The 21,085-nt window shown below is 35.2% G+C and overlaps 1 protein-coding gene across 1 annotated transcript in view; it reads left to right on the top strand.

Annotated features, from left to right (window-relative positions):
• LOC150101697 (ral GTPase-activating protein subunit beta) overlaps positions 1-21,085 on the top strand; it is a 778,187-nt gene that overhangs the window by 423,489 nt on the left and 333,613 nt on the right. Inside the window, 1 exon segment of the mRNA XM_090400967.1 lies at positions 11,816-12,042. Coding sequence (XP_090257093.1) covers positions 11,816-12,042 — 227 coding nt within the window.

Here is a 21,085-nt window from a genome sequence, read left to right as displayed (position 1 = left end):
AACCCACCCATACAGGCAGATACATTCGCCAGCAATCCCTCCCCCACAACAATATGGGGTTATTAAAACACTATATAACAGGGCAAAATTAATCTGTTCAGATGACAATGCCCTAACCACGGAACTAAACCACATCCTTAATACTTTCTTAGCCAATGGCTGTGATCCCCAAAAAATCCAAAAAATATTAAAACCAGTAACCCCCCCCCCTTTCACAATAAAGATTACACTAAATCTATCACCATTCCCTACATCTAGGGCACCTCTGAAAAAATAACCAAAATCCTTAAGAAATATGACCTGACTTCTTGTTACAAACCATATAAAAAGTTGCCATCCCTTATCCACTCTACCAAAGACCAACCACTTCCCCTGGACCTACCCGGGGTATGCCAGGTCCCTTGCAGCTGTAAACTGTCCTACTTTGGCTAAATAGGCAGGACAGCGAATATCAAGATTTCAGAACACAAGGACTACATCCGGTTTCACCAGTACAGCCACTCTGGGCTTGCAGACCATATTCTGGATACCTGCCACAGAATACGCTGGAAGAAAGCTAAAGTAATACACCACAGCAAGTTCAAGTACGAAAGACTATACATAGAATCGGCCTCAGCTCTAAAAAAACGTTCCAAACCTCAACAAATTTGGGTGCATGAGACTGCCCCAAATTTGGGAGACTTACATCATGAGAACATCAACCCAGCGGCCAAGACAACCCAATATGGCCTGCTAGGGGGGGGGGAGAGCACCATTAGGACTTTAGGAACAAGAGTAGTTTCTTATCTTCTGCCTCATTTGCTTTTTTGTAGTTCCTGCGTGCACGTCATATTTATATGTTCCCATGAAGATGGCAATGTGACATTGCCAAAATATAGGAAGTATTCATTAAAGTTTCTTTTAATTAATATTCTGGTATACGTTGCAAATTCCTTAAATAATTTAATAGTCATCACATTGTATCTTTGTAACTACATCATCTGCTGTTATAGCCAAGTCTCATTAGTGCCTGTACTTTTGGCAAGGTTGCACTAACTAGTACCGAAAACTCCTCCCTCTTATTCTTGATACTTCTAGCATTAGTATATAAAAACTGTAGCATCTCTCCTTAGGTCCCAACCAATTTTTATGTCCTGAATTGACTACCCTATTCAATATATTGTTGTCTGAAAGACTAGATTCTATTTTTTTTGTTAATTCACACACTCATTCACTTTGTGGATGCCTCCCCACACACTTGCCTATATCCACCCTAACCACTTTATTTTCCTGACTTTGTGCTTCCACATTTTCAGCGAAAAAGGTTCTTTCTAGACACCTAACTCCAACTCCATTCAAGCACAGTCCATCAGCATTATACAAATCATTTCATTAATCAAACTCAGAACATAAGTCCACAAACTGTACAACAAGTTACTTCAAAAAAATGGAGGCAGATAACAATGTATTATGTATAATTTTATTTTAGTCAGTCAGAATGTTTTCAGGTTTGCATTCATGATGGTGCATTGACTTAAAAATCAGCATGTTGTAACTTTTCAAAGAATGAAGCTCAGTTATGAAAAATAATTCCATATATAAATATATACAATAGATACAACTCTTTTTTCATTATAAGGAGATCTAATATTTCATATTTACTACAGAATTCTTTCTTCTTATTTTAGCTCTACAATCCTTTATAGGTTTTGGCTTACTTCACAATATTTTATCATCTGTTTTTAGAGCATCCTCTTCTTCTTTGTCCAATTATTTTCCATTTATATATTTTTTTGACTCCTCTACTTTCTTCCATCCTTTCGAAATGGCCTATCCATGCTATTCTTTGTGCCTTAATATATCTAACAATATCTTCCCCTTTAATTTAAATTAAGGGGGATATTAAATCCCACATTATTTCCCAACCTTTGCAGCAAGTTGCCCTAGTGTTGGACTACGTGTTTTGGCTTATGCTAGTATTCGCCAACACTTTTATTTTATGGTTTACTATATTCGCCATGAAACTCTTTGATTCTGATCTTTGAGTTTCTTATTCGGTTTTGAAACAGTGTGGGATTTAATATCCCTTTCCCCCACCTTTGCAACGAGTTGCCCTAGTGTTGGACTACGTGCATTGGCTTGCGCTAGTATTTGCCGATACTTTTATTTTATAGTTTACTATATTCGGCATGAAATGCTTTGATTCCGATCTTTCAGTTTCTTATTCAGTTTTGAAATAATGTGGGATTTAATATCCCTTTCCCCACCATGATCTTCTCCTTTTATTAATTTGTTAATTTCACTATTTGTTCTTATTCTCAAATTGTCATTCTTCTCTTTAATTGGTCCATAAATTTTTCTGATTATTTTCCTTTCAAAAATCCTTAACCTGTTCTCTTCTTTTTGAAGGAAAGTTCATGATTTACATCCATATGTTATTATGGTCTAATAATCGATTTATAAATTTTTAGTTTAGAATTCTTATCTATAGCCCTGCTACCCAATAATCTTTTATGCATGTTATAGCATTTATTTCCAGCTATTATTCTGTTATTTATTTCTTCTGCTGTATTATTCATTATTAAATATCCTAGATATTTAAAATGATCTACTGATTAAAAATTATAGTCATCTACACTACATTTAGAGAATCTATTTCCATTTTTTCCATATTGCATATTTTTTATTAGTTTTTTATTCATTAGTTTTAGTTTTTTAATCTTTAATTTGTAAACCAAATTCTTTTGCATTTAAATCTAATTCTTTGAACTTACTTTCTAACACTTTTTTTTGGTATGACTAATTATTGCAATATAATCTGCATATGTACAAATATGTACAGATTTATTATTAATATAGCCTCTTATATTGAGTTTTCTTATTATATATTCAGATATCAGATTAAACAAACCCCTACAGAATTACTATTAAGAAATTAATTTATATTATTCTTTATGTCTAATTTTTTAATACATACAAATAATTAAATGGCCATTCTAGGCATTGCACAGTATAAGCTCAATAAATATATATCTTTAATCTATCACTCACAGTTAAGTACAATTCTTAGAGATAACATCAAATGCTTAATGAAACAAATCAAATATTTTATCCTATTTTGTAAACTGTGTCTCGTTAGCACCTATACTTTTTGGACTAACTAATGCTAAAAACTGCTTCCTCTTATTCATGATGCTTCTGGCAATAGTATAAAGAGTTGCACTTTCCTCTTGGGTCCCCTTCTACCATGACATCTTTTGATCTTTGTACTTTAGATCTAGAGGATAGAGCTATGTATTGGTAGAATTGAGATTCAGAAAGATGGAATTGAGGATGTGGGAGTGATGGTTGACAAGTGCCTGAAGTTCAGAATGCACATTGCAGGCACTGCAAAGACTACAGCATATTGCTGCTATGATAAGGATGACATTGTCCTTTAGATGACATTGTCATGCCAAAGAAGGTCTAGAGAACAAGTGACTAAGCAATATTAGGACATTGGAATGTTGGTAATAGAGAGAGGCTGGGAAAAGTAAATTACAAAGTCCAGTTGATGAGATTTTGCTTGTTTACAAAGAAATTTTACTTAACAAGAAATTATATTACTGTTTTATCTTTTACCCAAGCATGAACACATGAAGTAACTTCATGATAGGGTATTAGTATATGGAGGCAGATGACTTCATATCAAATTGTCGTAGCATCCCATAATACAAAAGCATGCTTCCTTTCAGATGTGTATAATGCCATGCATTATAGGAATGGTCACTACCCAGATTGTGTCCACCTTTATTGAGGTCTTATCAGTGGGAGCAAGATATGTAAAGATGTTGAGAGTTAAATACCATTGGTGGAAATGTTTTTGTATACATGCAGGAAAGTAGGGTATTACCATGTTATCAAAATCCTCTGGAGAGACGGTTGTAGCATGCTTTTTGCATGGTTAATTTAGACAATAAATTATACTTTACTGTTTATTGGTAGATTAATGTTGATGTTGATGAGAATAATCGTGTAGATTTGTTTATAAGTAAATTTAACATGACCAGCCGATAGCATCATTAGGAGGAGAAAATAGAGAACATAAAAGATCCAAAACTTTTAACAGCTTTTTTTTTTTTTTTTTAAATTAAGGCTGTTAAAAAGACATTTTGAGTTGAATAATAAATTTTAATTTTCTATACATGTTTCAGTATTAATTCAGTATCATTAGACATATTAAAGTAAGTTTCACAGCTTTACATGTGTAACATGTAAAGCTGTGAATTTATTCAAAAGCTTATTAAAAAACTCCAATACATTTCATCCAGCATTACACACCGGCACTGGTCAGGGAGATAGACCATTAACTATATTTAAAAGATAAATCAAAATAAGGAATCATAAATAATGTTGAATCGAATTTAATTGGATTGGATAAAGAAAAGAATGATAAGGCTATCCACGCATCATAAATAATGTGTTTATTAGCTTGTGCCTTGGTCGCAGATGAAATATATATTACACTATTAGAGTTCGAAGGAACAATTGTAGTAAGTTGCGTAGATAAAAAAAATTATGAAATTATATTGTTTATATTGGCATACAGCCTGATTATTTTGGGTTCAGATGATTTCTTAGTATTTCATATGTTTCAAGGAAAAGATGATTGAATTTGAACTTGCTAAAGTGAAAAAGATTTAAAAACAAAAAATAGGAATCAGTATCAATGGTATAACATACAACAATCTTAGATATGCTGATGATACCATTCTAATAGCAGAAAACAGAAAGAAATTAATCAAATTACTGCAGCTACTAATTGAAGAAGGTAAAGAATTTGGATTAGATATAAATGCAAAAAAGACCAAATTTATGAAAATCTCAAAAGAAAGCAGATCCGAGCAAGATATATTCATAAACAATATGAAAATTGAACATACAACAGAATACAAACATTTAAGCACCTATTTTACTGCAGGTAGAAAGCAAGATAAAGAAATAAAAATAAGAACAGCCATAGCTAAAGATGCATTCTGGAAAAATAAAAATCTGCTCAGAAGTTCTGTGAGCAGTCTTTATATCGAGACAAAGAAAAGAATGATAAGAACATTAGTGTGGCCAATTTTTACATGTGGAAGTGATGAAGTCATGAAGACCTGGATATTCAAGAAGAGAGTATGGCAACAGATAGTGGCCTTTGAAATGTGGTGCTATAGGAGAGCTCTTAAAATCCCATGGACAGAACATATGACAAATACAGATGTCCTACAGAGAATGAGAACACAGAGATGTTTATTACAGGAAATGATTCAGAGAAAGATGAGATTAGCAGGACATGTACTGAGAGGTTCAGCAGGACAGAGGATACTAACAGTTTTAGAAGGAAAAATTATCAGAAAAGGATGAAGAGGCAAAAAACGAAGGACATGGCTTGAAGATATAAGATCATGGACAGGATCACATGGCTATGCAGAAACAAAAAGGAAAGCCACCAACAGAGAGAACTGCAGCACCAGGACATGGTGCTGCACACTTTCACTGAGGAAGCTACACGAAGAAGAAGAAGAAAGTGAAGAAGTTTTGTCTGGTTCCAAAGAACTTATGTCAGTTGCATGAGAAGCAAGACTAGACTTGTCAGATTCCAAAAATGTTATATATAGTCTTGATGTTCTTCAATTCTAATCAAGGCAGAATGGCCAGTCTGTCCAAAATAGGAAAGATGACATGAGCAGGGTACTTGATAGACACTTGGTAAAGAAAGAGGTGGTAATACTGTATATCCTTTGTTGATGGTGGAAAGAAAACAGTTTCTAAGCTGGTTTGAAGGAAGCATATAGATTGAATTTATAAAGAATCTTTGCTATTTGTTCCAAGGTTTCTTTAAGGTAGGGTATTGAAATTCTTTTCACATTAGATTGTAGTCTTGTAGAAAGATGATAATTATCAATAATTTTTTGAATGGTAGTTTTGTTGTATCCATTACATATCAGATTGCTGGCCAAGTTGTTAGCGTATCCGCTCTCTAGCCAAAAGGCTGCGGGTTTGAATCCTGCGGTGGACATGGATGCTTGTGATTGTCTTTGGAAATACTAGTGGTGGTCGGCAGTAGATGCTGTTGGTGTAGTTGTGGTCAGTTGGTGGATTGAGTTGTGGAGACAGTTGTAGAGCAGGGGTCCCCCTCAATGAGTCTTTGGACTCCATGTAGGTGTCAAATAATAATAATAATTATAATAATTTTATTCAATTCATCTAACAGACAGTGATCAGAAGAGCAGATCGTATAAGACTCTTCGTTTCTTTTTTGTGATGAATGTTGGTGGAAGGATGAGTGAATGTATCTGCCAGTAAAGGTTTGCTTCCTGTATGAAAATTCAACATGACCTGTGGGATTACGAATTATTATGGTGTCCAACAAAGGGTAGTTGGTTATTGGATTCACATTCAATAGTGAACTTGATATGGGAGTACAAGTTTTTCTCTAGGAACTGAAGAAATTCTGACACAGGATGAGATGAGATTGCAAATATATCATCAACAAATTGTAACCATATACAAGGCTGAGGAATATAGTGCAAACAGTTCTTTTTCTAGATGTTCCATGAAACAATCATCTAAGGCTGGTGAGATAGTCCTGATTGTTTGAACTACTTATTATGCCATATAAAATAACCTGTGTTAGTAAATTTAAATAGCTTGACGATGTTGTCTTAGAAATTTGATTGTAAAAACTGAAGATTTTCTTGTAATGGTATTATTATTATTATTCCCTCCATGGAGTTGACAGACTGATCGTGGAAGATTCATTCAATTGGCAAAGTATTTATCATATAGAATCTTAAAGTCCTTTACACTCCTTGCATTAACAACGCATTCTGATAATGCATTCCATTCGCTGACAATTCTCCATGTAAAAATCTACTCCTCACACCCTTCTTCATCATACTTTTATATAACTTCCAGGAATGACTTCTGGTTCTTCCCCTCTCACCTTCTACTCTTTTTATAATCCCCTCTGGATTAATCTGATAAAATCCTCTCACTAACATAAACGTAGGGTTACCGTACGTCAGCATTTATGCGGACATGTCCGCATTTTGATAATGAAAATACTGGACCAAGGAAAGAAATAGACTTACCATAGAATCTGTGAAAGGACTTGCTATAGTTAAATTTAATTACAGACATTTTACATATAAAAATATCTTCGACTATTTCTGTCGAAACAAAGAACTGCTAAAGAAAATTAGGTCTAGTGAAAAATATGCATTGGCTGCAAAGTAATGTATGTAGTGTGATGTCTAATTCTTTTTCATGTAGGCCTACTCTTGTTTCATAAGGCTTATGATGACACTGAAAAGCTCATATTTTTGTGTGTTCTCATATTGTGTGTTCTAATAATCATCATCACATCTAATTAATGAAAAGCTTACGAAGGTAAAGATTTCAAACGTATTTATTTTTGTGTTAGATGTTTGCATTCAGAACGAGTTGGTCAGGTGATTGGGTATCAGGATTTTGGCATTTTAGAATATGGTTAACTCTAACTTGAGCATCTCTATCATATCTCCTCTTATCCACCAAACTCTGCAATCCACAGCACTTCAACCTCTCTCCATAGCCGGCATTCCAAACTCCTGATCTTTTCTGGATCCTCTCCAATGTCTCCACATCACATTGAAAACCAGGTGACCAAATCTAAGCACAATAGTCCAAGTGTGGTCTGACCAGTGCCTGATACAGTGGCACAACCACTTCTTATCCTTGCATGTTACAGTACTTCTTATCATAGCAGCACTATGATGTGCAACCTTGTCAACACTAGCAATATGCCCTCTAAACTTCGGTCTACTGTCAACCATCACTCCCAAATCTCTAATCTCATCTACTTCCTGCAGTATGGCATCATCGATATAGTACACAGCCTTATATTTCTGCACTTCAAAATGCAACACCTTGCACTTATTGATATTAAAACTACAACCCCACTCTTTTGTCCAAGTAAAAAGTCTATTCAAATCTTCCTGAAGGAATTAACATCAAAAGCAGTGCTACTTTTAATTCTTCCCAACTTTGCATCATCAGCAAATAACTGAAGATCCCCAGTCAGTCCACATGATATATCGTACCATCATAGACAACCTGCTGGTATCATTCAGAGAGCCAATCTCTGATCCATCTAACCAATATGCTGTCCATTCCCATCCTCTGTACACCAACTTATCATATGGTAATCTATCAAACACTTTTGCAAAGTCTAAGAATATCATTGTATATGATTCACATTATCACCTTATCATAAAATGCAAGTAAATTACTGAAACAGAACCTATCCTTTACAAATCCATGCTGACCATGATAAAGAATGCCATATCCATCAACCCAATTCTGTATTCTATTCCTTACCAATCTCTACAACACCTTGACCACAACTGCAGTTGTACAGACTATCCTGTAGTTGGAGACTTCTGTCTTATAACCATGCTTGTGGGGTGGTAGTATTTTGCCTTCTTTTCCACTCCTTAGGCACCCTACCCACTTCAAGACTTTCATTAAATAACTAGGTCAAGGGTATAACCTACTGTTGTGCACATTCCTTAAGCATATGTGGTGATATGTCATCCATTCTAACAGCCTTATTCACATCTAACCCAACCAACATCTGATACACCTCTCTTTCTTTCACTTCCAATTCTCGTAATATTTGCCTCTCTTCTATATGTTGTAATGGATAATTTATACCAGTATGGTATATACTGATGAGGTGCTCATTTAATAATTCCACTATATCCTTTGCGGCTGTTAGTCTGCTGCCATGACTCTCCACCAATGTTAGTCTGCCATAATTATTCTTCCTCTTGCCTGCCATGTAGCAGAAAAATTCCCTTGAGTTAACCTTGGCCTGACCAGCCAATTTCATTTCATACTGCACCTTGTCTTTCTTTACCATGCTTGTCACCTTTTTAGCTTTCAAAATGCAACACCTTGCACTTATTGATATTATACTCTTCATGGATTTGATCACCACCAACTGTCTTGTACCTCCTCCATAATATTTTCTTTTCCAGCACAGCTTGCTTGATTTTGCTGTTCATCCATTTCACTCCCACTCTATTTACTCGCTTAACTCTCTCGGTATGCAATCATATATTGCTTTTGTCAGATGCTGCCTTATGAGTTTCTGTGCATTGTCAACATCTTTTTCACACAGCTCATCTATCCAACGTACTGATGCTAACTGACTACAGAGCTTCCCAATAATCACCTGCTTTATATTTCCACATGTATCCATTTTTGGCAGTGATCTTTTTTTGTTTCATCACTTCCCAAACAAGTACCTCTCACCAACTGGCAGCAGTATCAATGCCTCATTAACAACTAAATGATAACTTCACAAGATGTACTTGTTAATGCCTCATTAACAACTACATCTTGTGAAGTTATCATTAAAGCCTCTAGTTGCTTCAGTCACATGCTGCTTAAAATACTTATCTTTCAGAAATTCCATGAACTCACTCTCCTTGTTCCCATACACTATTTCCTCTTTCCATTTTGTATTCCTGTAATTAAAGTCTCCCATCAGGATCACTTTTTTTTTACATGCCCAACCTATTTGCTTAAACAGTTCACAATCAGTATTCCCTGCATTTGCTGGCCTATAACAACATCCTGTCAGATATACTAACCTGTTTATTTCAACTTCACGCCACACAGATTCAAAACCTGTGCATGCACCATCAACTTCACTTACATTTGGTTGATAGCAGTTTAGCTTCCCCTAATGGGTACTGACAGGGTGCAGGAATGAGAACGTAGCTGCTGTGCACCAACTTCATTGATTGAAATCTGCTGCTTAATTACAGGATGCCTGAAACCAATACCACTAAGAGACCTGTATGTTTTGGCTGATATTGCACGACCTTCAATTCAAAGATTTGCATTCCCAACTGACGAAAGAAGCAGACAAAGTGATGAACTCCACCCACTTTTTGGCCAGACAACAGTGCCCCAAAGACTATGATCCCAACATAGCTTCCTAGCAACTGTTGAACCACCTAAAAACCCTCCAGAGACAACAATGGCTTGCACTATACCCTGAGAATAATACTGATATTCCAACACGAGGATGAGGCAACAAACAGATTATTCCTCAACAAGCTGACAAAGTTGCAATGCCATCATGGAACATGGAATGAAAAAATGCACAAGAGTCCAGCAGTGCTCAAGCAATATCAAGGCAACTGCACATGCCATACTCAACTATGTGGAAAATCCTGCATCAGATGTTGAAGTTTTTCCATTACAAGATCTCTCATACTCAAGCTTTGCTTCATGGTAATGCAAAAGCTTGACTGCAGTTTGTCCTGATGTTCTTATTCAGAATGGGACTAGATGATGCATGGCTGTGGAAGATCTTGCAGAGTGATGACACATTTTTATCTGAAACAGTCATGTTAACTCATACATTTGCTGTATTTGGGTTGCGAATAACCTCATCTGTTCAATCAGACTCCTTTATACTCACCGAAAGACGCAAGACACCAGTGATTGTACCATCTCTGCTGTTAGGTATTGAGAGATGCTGTGCAACTTTGTTGTTCCACAACTGCAGCAGCGAAGATGCCTTCACTCTACCATATTTATGCAGGATGTTGCATCACCTCACATTGGATGGCCAATACAGTGAATGTTATGAAAACAATTCACAGAACATGTAAAGAAAAGGATGTCATTTTGCCTCTTTACAAGGCCTTGATAAGACTTCACTTGGACTATTGTGCACAGGTCTGATCTCTTAGTTTCCATTTTGATTCTGATACGGTAGAGAGAGTGCAAAGGGGAGTGTTAAAATGATATCAGAATTGTGAAGACAGATTGAGAATTTGTAGACTGCAGACAATAGCAAACAGGAGGAAGAGGGGGTGATATAATTGATGTGTACAAACTTCTGAAAGGGTCATACAGTATTTCAGTTGATGGAATTTTTCATTTTATGGAAGGTGGGGAAAAGACGAGGGCATCCTTGGAAGCCGAGAATGAATGCCACTAAACAGCGGGGTGAGGGCTAGATTTTTCTCTCATAGAGTGGTGCATGATTGGAATGGATTGCCATTGGATGTGGTATGTGTAAGCAGTGTGAATAAATTCAAGAATAAGTATGATAGCTGGTGCATGTTGTATGTGGACTCCTTGATGGGTCCCTGACTCCCTGGAGGTCTCTCTTAATAATAACAGTAAAGTACAGAGTGATTAGTCATGCATTTCCCACAGCATGGCCACCTAGTTTGCCTGATCTCAAACTTAGTGACTTTTGGTTGTGGGCCATCTAAAATGCATGGTGTATGAAGGACCTGTTTCTGATTTGGCACTTTAAAAGACAGAATAACAGCATATCAGGCAAATCAATGCATATCTGTTGTATTCTTCTGTAGAAAATATCATTCACAGAATTTAGTTCTTAGATCATCTAAAAAAGAGGACATATTGTACCAGATCTGTAAGTTATGTGAACACAGAAATAGATTTGTTGTGTCTCTTCTAGCCATTACTATTTAGTTAATCCCAAACCAATCACTTATAGTGCCAAGTGTCCTCTGGTGACAGAGTTTTGTACTATTTTTTATCTTCTGTAAATAAAAACCCCATGTTCCAGAGTGTACTTAACCAAGTTTGGTTGAATTTCATATAATTCATTTTTTATTACAGAGCACTGACCACTTTTTAATTATTACCACTATGTGTGCATATAATATACATATTGTACTCTAAATTTCTGATGTTATTATCTGTATGTATAGAATGCTGTATATGGAAAAGAAATATCTATATATTTCCTTTATTTATTTTTAAATTATAGATTCTCTAGAAGGAAAGCGAGCAGTGAAATGGATATGCGACTATATTGTATTCCAGTGCTCACGTCCTCCTCCTGCCCATTCTAGAGATTTGCACTCAACAATAGTAGCAGCTTACCAGTGTGTAACAACATGGTTAGTAGAGCATCCTGATTTGCTACAAGATAAGGATAGTGTTCATACTGTTTTGGAAGTGGTTGAATTGGGCATTGCAGGCTCCAAGTCTCAGGTAATTTTAAAGACATTATTATTATCATCATCATCATTACACATCCATCAAGGAGTGAAAAATCATTATGGGAGCTCCAACAGACAGACCGACCCACCCACCCAACCTCTTCAAGTCATGCTTTAAACTTATTCAGTTGATGCACTTATCATACCCTCATGCACCGCATTCCACTCCCCATGCAGAAAATTGTTCCTCATTAGCCTGTTTGCACTCTCCTTATAGCTTCTATGGAAGGCCTGTTGTTCTTCTCCTGTCCATTTATCTTTGAAAATCTCTTCTGCATTAATCTGCTAACAATTTATTGTTAAAGGATTGTTACTAGATTGATCATATCTCCTGTCTTCCAAATGGCATTCCCTCAATCTTTCTTCATACCCAGCATTCCAGAGACTTGAAACCACCTTAATCATTCATCTCTGGACTCTTTTGAATATAAAATATTCTCATCCCTAGAAAGCAAGGTGAGTAAATCTGTGTGCAGTAATCCACATGCAGCTTGATCAAGGTCTTGACTCATTGTGGATTTTAGATGCATTTCATGAACTACATGCCACCTGTTGGATTTGTTTTGTTCATCCATATAATAACTCATCTCTGACTGGATTTTAATTAGATTTGGGTAATCTAATTTTCCAGCTATTCTCAGTTTTTGGCATTAACTGCCCTACCAGCCAAGGTGGATGAAATAGACTACCCTAGCATTTTCCATGGATCAAAACTTCATCAGCATTCTACCTTTTATCATATAATTACTCTCCTCTGCTGTTAATTGCTTAACAGTGATTTCAGAACCGTTAGCAGATTAACTGTAGTGGAGCGACTTTTGTCTCTTGTCTTTATGTGTACTGTGTTACTCGGAATTTCATTTACTGTCCTTCGATATTTGACTTTTTTCGCTGTACAGTTTATTTATTGTGTCTCTTCCCAAAAATAAAAATGAATTTCGCATGTGCACAAAGGAATAATCATTCCTGAAATTACCACAGATCAGCCTTTGCAATGAATTTATTTAGTAGTAGTAAATTTACTGATTTTTTTTGCAAAATTTTGAAATCTTTGTTTGCATTGAAATTTATGTTAAATATTTATATTTTTTAAATAACATTTATTGAAATAAATATGACTTTTGCTTTCTTTCCTTGCAAAATACCATTATATGGATTGTCACATTTCAATTTAGAAACTGTATATATATTTTGTTTTTGTTTTTATGACCAACAAATGATGTTTAATTGCATTCCTCGGTTTCTGATTGTGAGACTTTTTTTAACATGAAAAACCTTCATCTTTGCTTAAAGTTGCAACAGGTAATTTTTTTTTTTTTTTTTGTAATATGCACATTACTATAATATCCAATGCTAAACTGCTGTAGATTTGTTAAAAATATATGAAGGATATCCTATATAGATTGATTCAAAATTTTTGCTCATTTTGAAGAATTCCATCTGTATCTCCCTTCTCTACTGGAACTGAATTATGTAATTACTCTAAATTTTTACTGGTTTGAAGATTTTCACAGACAGTATTCAAAATTTATTATTTCATTTCACCATTTTGACAAAAGACATAAGGCAATAATATCGTTGTATCCATTGAAGCAGGTACTTCTAATTCTAGGCTATTTCTTTGCAAATCAGCTGTTCAGTTGTATGCTGAAATTATTCCATGTTTTAGGAACACCATGCTATATTTTCACATGTAAAACTGTTTATATACATGCCTCAAAAAAGTAACTTCACTAAATTATGACACAATAAAGTTCAGTAGCATTATTTTTTTTCCTTAAATAAATTCTAAATATTACTACTTCTACTGCTGCCAGTGGCTATTTCTGAAATAATGTCTTAGAAATACTCTATAATAATCTTCTGAGGTGGAAGAAAAGACTAAAGGCTTAGATTACTCTCACTGCTATTGAGAAAGAAAAGAGAGAGAGAACCCTTCCCCCAGAAGTCACATTAAAGTGCCTCAAGCTGTAGTGCAGAATACATCAGTAATGTCTTGTTTCATTTTCAATTGTTGATTAGCAGATATCCTCAACAAAAATACTGATATTTCTTTTACTGTCTGATGTAGTATTTATGCAGAAATAATTTTTTCATTTATAATAATCAGTTTCACTATTTCTTTGCAATCTAAAGTATATATTTAGCTGTTTGCTGATATTATTCTAAGTTTTAGAAATACTACTATATTTTCACTATTAAATCGGTTTATATGGATGCCACATGATGTTTATTGAAAACTTATAAATTATTTGATACAATTATCTTGAAAAAAATAAGGTTTGAATTCTTTAAAAAAGTTGCACGTGTGTTACATAATTGTTTACATTTTTAGGTGTTATCTACCTATTCAACCTGCAGATATTTCAGAGAACTTATCTTCAAAATCATTCACAAAACAATTGTTACACACATAAATCATTGGGGAACATGTTCATATATTTTAGTGTAAAATAGTAGTATAAGTATAGCTACTTCAACAATGCCACTTATCTAAACTAGAAGGAAAATATATAGTACTTTCTTTTTCATTGGGTGAATTTATAATGTTCATTCTTTGTTTTGAAAAGAAAGTACACATGATTATTTTTCTTTTTATTTTTGCCAACAGAACATCTGATATAATTATAAGAGTGACATTTTACCATTTTTCTCCCATGCGAGAAGAAGAAACAATAAGGCAATATTGTTGAATCTGTTGAACTTCATTGTAGCTGAGTTGCAATCTTTAGGACTTCTTTACTTGAAAAACGTTGAAAAAGAAACAGGTTATTCTTATTGGTGTTGTTATTTGTAGAGTGTGCATTTTAATAATAATATTTCTGTTTCTTAATTATTGTAAAATATATGATGAAATTATCTGAGACTTGTCCTATACAGAATTGATTTAAAGTTTATGTTCATTTTGAAGTATTCCAATCACCCCCCCCCCACTCCTGCCACCACGACTGTCCATAGTAACTGAATTGTTAATATCTACTTTTTTATTCTTTTGTATTGCATACTTTTCACACACTTCATATTTCAGTATCTGAAATCTGCAACTTCATTTTAGCCATTGAGAAATGAAATAATTATTCACTTATCTATATTCATATTATTTCTTTGCTATTTGATTATTCCAAATACTAGTTTCTATTCTTTCTGACTCTAGTATTATTGAGAGAACAGTGATAATCTAAATTGTTGTAATTTTTACTAATACATTACCTGTTATTGTTCGTTCTTAAAAAGTCTTATTTTTATGTCATGAAAGTTAGATATGAAGGTTAATATTATTTTCTGACCTTAAAAAAAGGAAGAAAGCTGAACTGCATGAAACAAATTTTTCTGCACTTCTGTTTATAAAGAATCTTATTTTTTCCTTTTGAATATATCGTAACATCATTTTTTTACTTAACTGTTTTGTAATAAGAAGTCTTCTTTTTGAAGAAGTATCATCTCATTCCCATATATTTTCCTATCAACAAAATTTCTCATCTGTTGCCATCTACAAAAGACAAACTGTCACTTCTATCATTAGCTGGCATTTACCAGATACCTTGTGAATGTAATCTAACATACTTTGTGCAGATAGGCTGTTCTGTGGAAAAAAAGAATTAAAACATCAGTATTACATCGAATACATGAAACCTCAAAAGTCTGTTCTGGCACAGCATAGTATTGACAGAACAGAACATAGAAGCAGGTTTAAATAGGCCAAATGTGAATCGGAACAATTGTCTCTCTCTCTCTCCCTTCCAAAAGTTGGGAGATTTCTCATTTTATGTAACCATCAAAAATAGTTTTTAATAATGTTATTTATTAATATTAATTTCTAGCATGCAGCAACAGTTTTTAATCGGTAAACCTAAACTGCTGTATGTACCATGTATTCCTGTTTCTTTGATTTGCTTGTTTCTATGCACTGATGATGTACTGTTATTTTCAATACGAAATATCTGCACTTTCATTTCCTTAAAGTTAATTACTGTGGTTATCATGAAATTTATTGTTTATGAGGAATATTCTCTCAAGAAGGAGTGTATGTGGAATTACAAGGGAGGTGATTATGACAAGATTAAGAAGAAGCTTAAATCTGTGCCATGGTATAAAACACTGCAGGGTAAGGATGTTAATAGTGCATGGGATATAATTAAGGGTCATCTAGAGGAAGCAATATTAAATTTTATACCTATGGTAAGGAGGGTTTATTAGATAGGAGTTAGATGGATGAGTAATATCATTAAGCATGAGCTACAGAAGAAAAAAATGCTGTGGAAGGTATATAAAGAGAAAGGTGATGAACAAATTCATGAACAGTACAAGGCTCAGGCAAGAAAGATGACCAGCATGGCAAGAAGACAAAATCAGATTATGAGAAGAATCTAACCAAGCAAGCATAAGGAAATCTCAAAGAGTACTTTTGTTATGTGTCAAGTAAGAGGAAGAATGACTGTGGAAGATTAACCTTAATGAGTGATGATGGTCAAGAGGAAACAGATAAAATAGTTGAGTTACTGAGTGATCACTTTGCAAAGGTATATCATCCTAGTGAGGTTATTGCTTTAACCTATGTGACAGACACTAATGTGGGAACAGAATTGGATGAATTAGAGCTTCTTAGGATATTGCAGAATCTCAATGTAGATACAGCTATGGGATTAGATGGAGTATCAGCTAGGGTTTTGTGAGAATGTGCAAAGGAAAAGCCTAATCAAAGGCAATGCCTTTGACTAGGCTTTTTAATTTAAGTCTCAGCTCTAGTAGAGTGGAAAGAAGGCAAAATAATCCCCTTGCATAAGGAGAGCTCTAAGACTGCAGTAGCTAATTATAGACCAACCAGTATCTCAGGCGTGGTGATAAAAAGTATTAGAAAAATTGGTCAAAAAAAGAGAATTGAAGAATGGGTAAATAAAAATACGATACTGTATGATGGTCAACATGGCTTTGTGAAAGGTCAGCTTTAGTAATTTATTAACTTTTATAAAAAAAAAAAAAAAAAAAAAGGTAACAGCCGAGTTGGATACAGGAAATGGCTACATGATGATTTTGCTGGATTTTATAAATGCATTTGATAGAATACCACATGGAACTCTGTTATGCAAATTAGAACAAATGGGGATGGATATGACGCTGGTTAAGTTTTAGAATCGAGGCAAAAACAGTTGACTAGTGGTGTGCTGCATGATTCAGTGCTGGGATGTTTAATTTGTACATAAATGATATAGGAAATAGCCTGAATAGAAATATTCAGTTGTTTGCTGATGATGCAAAATTAGGTACAGTAAGAGTTAATCAAGGCAATGTAGAGAGCTTGTAGGACGATTTAAATAGGCTGTCAGTATGGGCAAAAGATAATGGGTGTCAGTTTAATGTGAAGAGACATAAAGTTATACATTTTGTGGGATATATAGATTACAAATTGTGTATCACATTGATGGCACTGTACTCCAGGAAATAGATGACCTAGAGTTTTAGGGATAGTGGTAGACAGAGAGTTAAAGTTTAGAGGACATATGCTAAGGTTGCTAGGGTAGCCCAAATTAGTTGGCTATTGAAGAACACATTAATAAGTAGAGATAAGGAAGTTGTTATTATTCTTTATAAGGCCTTGAGCCCAGTAATTCACATCTGGATTACTGGGCTCGAGTCTGGTACCCTGGGTTTCTTAGTGATGAGGAAGTGGTGGAGAGGATTCAGAAGCAAGTGACCAAGATGGTGAGTGGCCTGTGGAATGTTCCCTATAAGAATAGATTGAGGGTGTGTAGATTGCAGAAGTTGGTTGGTAGGAGTTAAAAAAGGGAATATGATTGAGACATTTAAGTTGGTTAAAGGTTTTTATACGATAGATGCAGGGGAAAAGTTTCAGCACTTGGCTAGAGGGACCAGAACAAGGGATCATCCCTGGAAGTTGAATAAAGTTGTGGTTAGTGGGGATGTGAGGATTAGATTTTTTGTTTGGAGAGTTGTTAATGAGTGGAATGGATTGCCAAGGTGTTGTGAGTGCTTTGTGTATTAATGGGTTCAAGGAAAAGTATGATTGGGTCTCCTGCAACGAGTTTTCAGACTCCATGGAGGTGCCGACTATTTTTTATGTTGTGTATTCTGAAAGTAGCCATATTTCTTGTTTTTCCTTTCGAGTAATGTAAAACTTGAAATATGGTGTTTGCTTGGGTGAAAACTGGGAACTTTTCCTAAGTGTTACTTTTCAATTGCTAGTTGTGGAAAACTGAGGATTTCGCAGCTCATCCAGAAAACTTTCCTCTGTAAGAAATGTGACCATGAGATTATTTTAATATAAACACCATTTCTAAACGAATAGAAAAATTATTCCCGTTTCTTTCCTTTTTAGAAATTAGGACTCTTTCCCCATGCGATACAAAAAAATCATCTGGTGAACATACATTTCAGAGATATATGTGTGGTCCATAATGTATCCCTCTAAAGCAAATGTGAGAAGAGTACAACAGTTTTTCTTTGATTAGAAAATCTTGTGTTTGAAGTCAGTTTATTACTATAAGAACCGACATCAGGACTTTTCAACTGAAAATAGATAGTCTCATACTAAGATGATGGTTTTCCCCTACAGGAAGTCATGTTTTTCAGCAAACAGGCCAAGGCAAATTGGAAAATATCAGACACACAGTGTACTTGCTTCATAGTTGCTTCTGCCATAATTTCAATCAAAACAAAATCATAGCCTTAGTCAACTCGATCACATTCCTGATTGCAATAGCTAAGCTTGGGTTGCCAACTGGAGAGGGTCGCTGCTTTTTTACTAAATATGGATATTAGAATCCTCATACTGGCATGAATGCTTGTGAAAATAGATGGCTGATGAATTTGGTACTGTAAGTAGCATAGTGCAAGGCAATTATCCAGTTTATCGGAGGCTTGAAAAAACATGTTTAGTTGCATCTCTGATGTTAGATTTCCAAACGTTTGCAGTTGTGGACATAAAAAAAAAAAAAAGTGTTTGCACCTAGAGGGCATGTGTCCTGATGGTTCTCCCTATTTTTGTTTTATTCACTCAAAAGAGATATTAGCCACTTCGAAAAGAACAATATATGATTACAAATTACCGACCGACGAGCATATCAGGAGTCATTGTGAAGGTCTTGGAGAAAGTAGTCAAAAGAAAAATACAGGAATGGATAGATGGAAATGGGATACTGTATGGGGGGACAGCATGGTTTTGTGAAGGGTAGATCATGCCTCAGTAACTTGCTCATGTTTTATAACACAGTGACGGCTGAACTGGATAAGGGTAATGGGTTTGCAGTGATACTGCTGGACCTTGCTAAGGCCTTCAACAGGATACTACATGGAATTCTAATCAGTAAACTGCAGCATATGGGGATGGATATAGGGTTGGTGAGATGGATAGGAGGGTGGTTGGAGAGATATCAGAGAGTAGTTTATTCAGGAGTAGAGTCCAAAAGACGACCTGTGACTAGTGGTGTGCCACAGCGTTCTGTTCTTGGATCACTGTTATTTAATTTGTTCATTAACGATATAGGAAAGGATCTAAGAGGAACAGTTCATTTGTTTGCTGATGATGCAAAGTTGGGTAGTGCAATAGAGAATGCACATGATGCCAAAATTTTGCAGGATGATTTGGATAGATTGGGGACTGGGCTAAGGAGAATGGATGTCAATTTAATGTGGCAAAATGTAAGTCTATGCATTTTGAGGTGAAAAGAATTCACAAAAGTGGCTAAATCAGCTCATCAAATCACTTGGTTACTGAAGAATACTTTGACGAGCAGAGACAAGCAAGTTATTGTTCCTCTGTATCAAGCCTTGATAAGACCTCATCTTGACTACTGTGCCCAGATCTGGGTGCCAGGGTTTCTTCTTGATGGGGAGGAGGTGGAGAGGAATCCAGAGGCTGTTGACCAAGATGATAGCAGGTCTATGGAATGAACCTTATGAGAACAGGTTGAAGATTTGTGGGTTGCAGAAATTGGTTGATAGGTGGAAAAGGGGTGATATGATTGAGACATTCTAATTACTGAAGGGCTTCTATTAGATTAATTTAGAGGATATTTTTGAGAACAGGACTGGTGGTGGGAGGACTATGGTCTATCCATGGAAACTGGGCAAGAGTGTGGTTAGCAGGAGGTGTTAGAGCTAGGTTTTTTATTGGAGAGTGGTAAATGAGTGGAATTAGCTGCCAGTGTCTGTTATGGGTGCCATGGCTGTGAATGAGTTCAAGGCAAGGTATGATAGATACTGTGTGAATGTTGAATAGTTGTTCTTGACATGATGTTAGGGCCTCCCTTGATGAGTCTGAGGACTCCTTGGAGTTGCCAGTAATAATAATAATTCTGGTGTTATAAAAACAACTTAAACAAATTCCTCTTCAAGAGGAATTGGAATGAGTACGGTCAGGCATTCTATCAATATTTGTAATCCAGAAAAGGACTGTTTTGTGATGGCCCCTGAAAGGGAAAATTTTTGTTTTCATAGTGTTCAAAATTTATATATATGTTGAACAGTATAGAGCACCCTAAAACAAGGGTGAATGCAAAAAGCAGTTTTACATTCAGGACATCAGATTATTGTCTCCTTTCTGATTTTTTTAATCTGACATAACAATTACATGCTGTTTTTATAGCTTTGGATGGCAAAGGTTTCAGGAAATGGTTAGAGTTAGCAGTGCTCAACCACAGAAGTCTGGAAGGATTGCCTGTTTTCCTGAAGAAGCAGCATAACTTGTAGCAATGTTTTTGCAATTTCTACTTTGTAATCTAGATATGTTATGGTAGACATACATTTTTGCTTGTACAAGGGGAAACTGTTCCAAATAATAAAATCTTATATATGTCCAAACACTTTTTTTGTAATTTTTTTATGTTGTTTGCTCATTACAGAGTAAAACGATAGCTACCGATTGCACCTGTAGACTCACCCCATAGTGTCATTGTATGCACATACAGCAATGGGTTTGTTTTTCTTGAACCCCTCCTTCTCCACAGATCCATTGTGGATTGTGCACAGAAGTCAGCAGAAAAACATTTTTTTTTGTTTTTCCCTTGCCAATAAGCTTA

The sequence above is a fragment of the Typopeltis vanoorti genome, chromosome 11, assembly GCF_054136105.1.
Source record: "Typopeltis vanoorti isolate ZY-2024b chromosome 11, IOZ_Tvanoo_1.0, whole genome shotgun sequence".
NCBI lineage: Eukaryota > Metazoa > Arthropoda > Arachnida > Uropygi > Thelyphonidae > Typopeltis > Typopeltis vanoorti.
The sequence above is the reverse complement of the archived record's forward strand: the minus strand, read 5'-3'. Positions and strand labels throughout refer to the sequence as shown.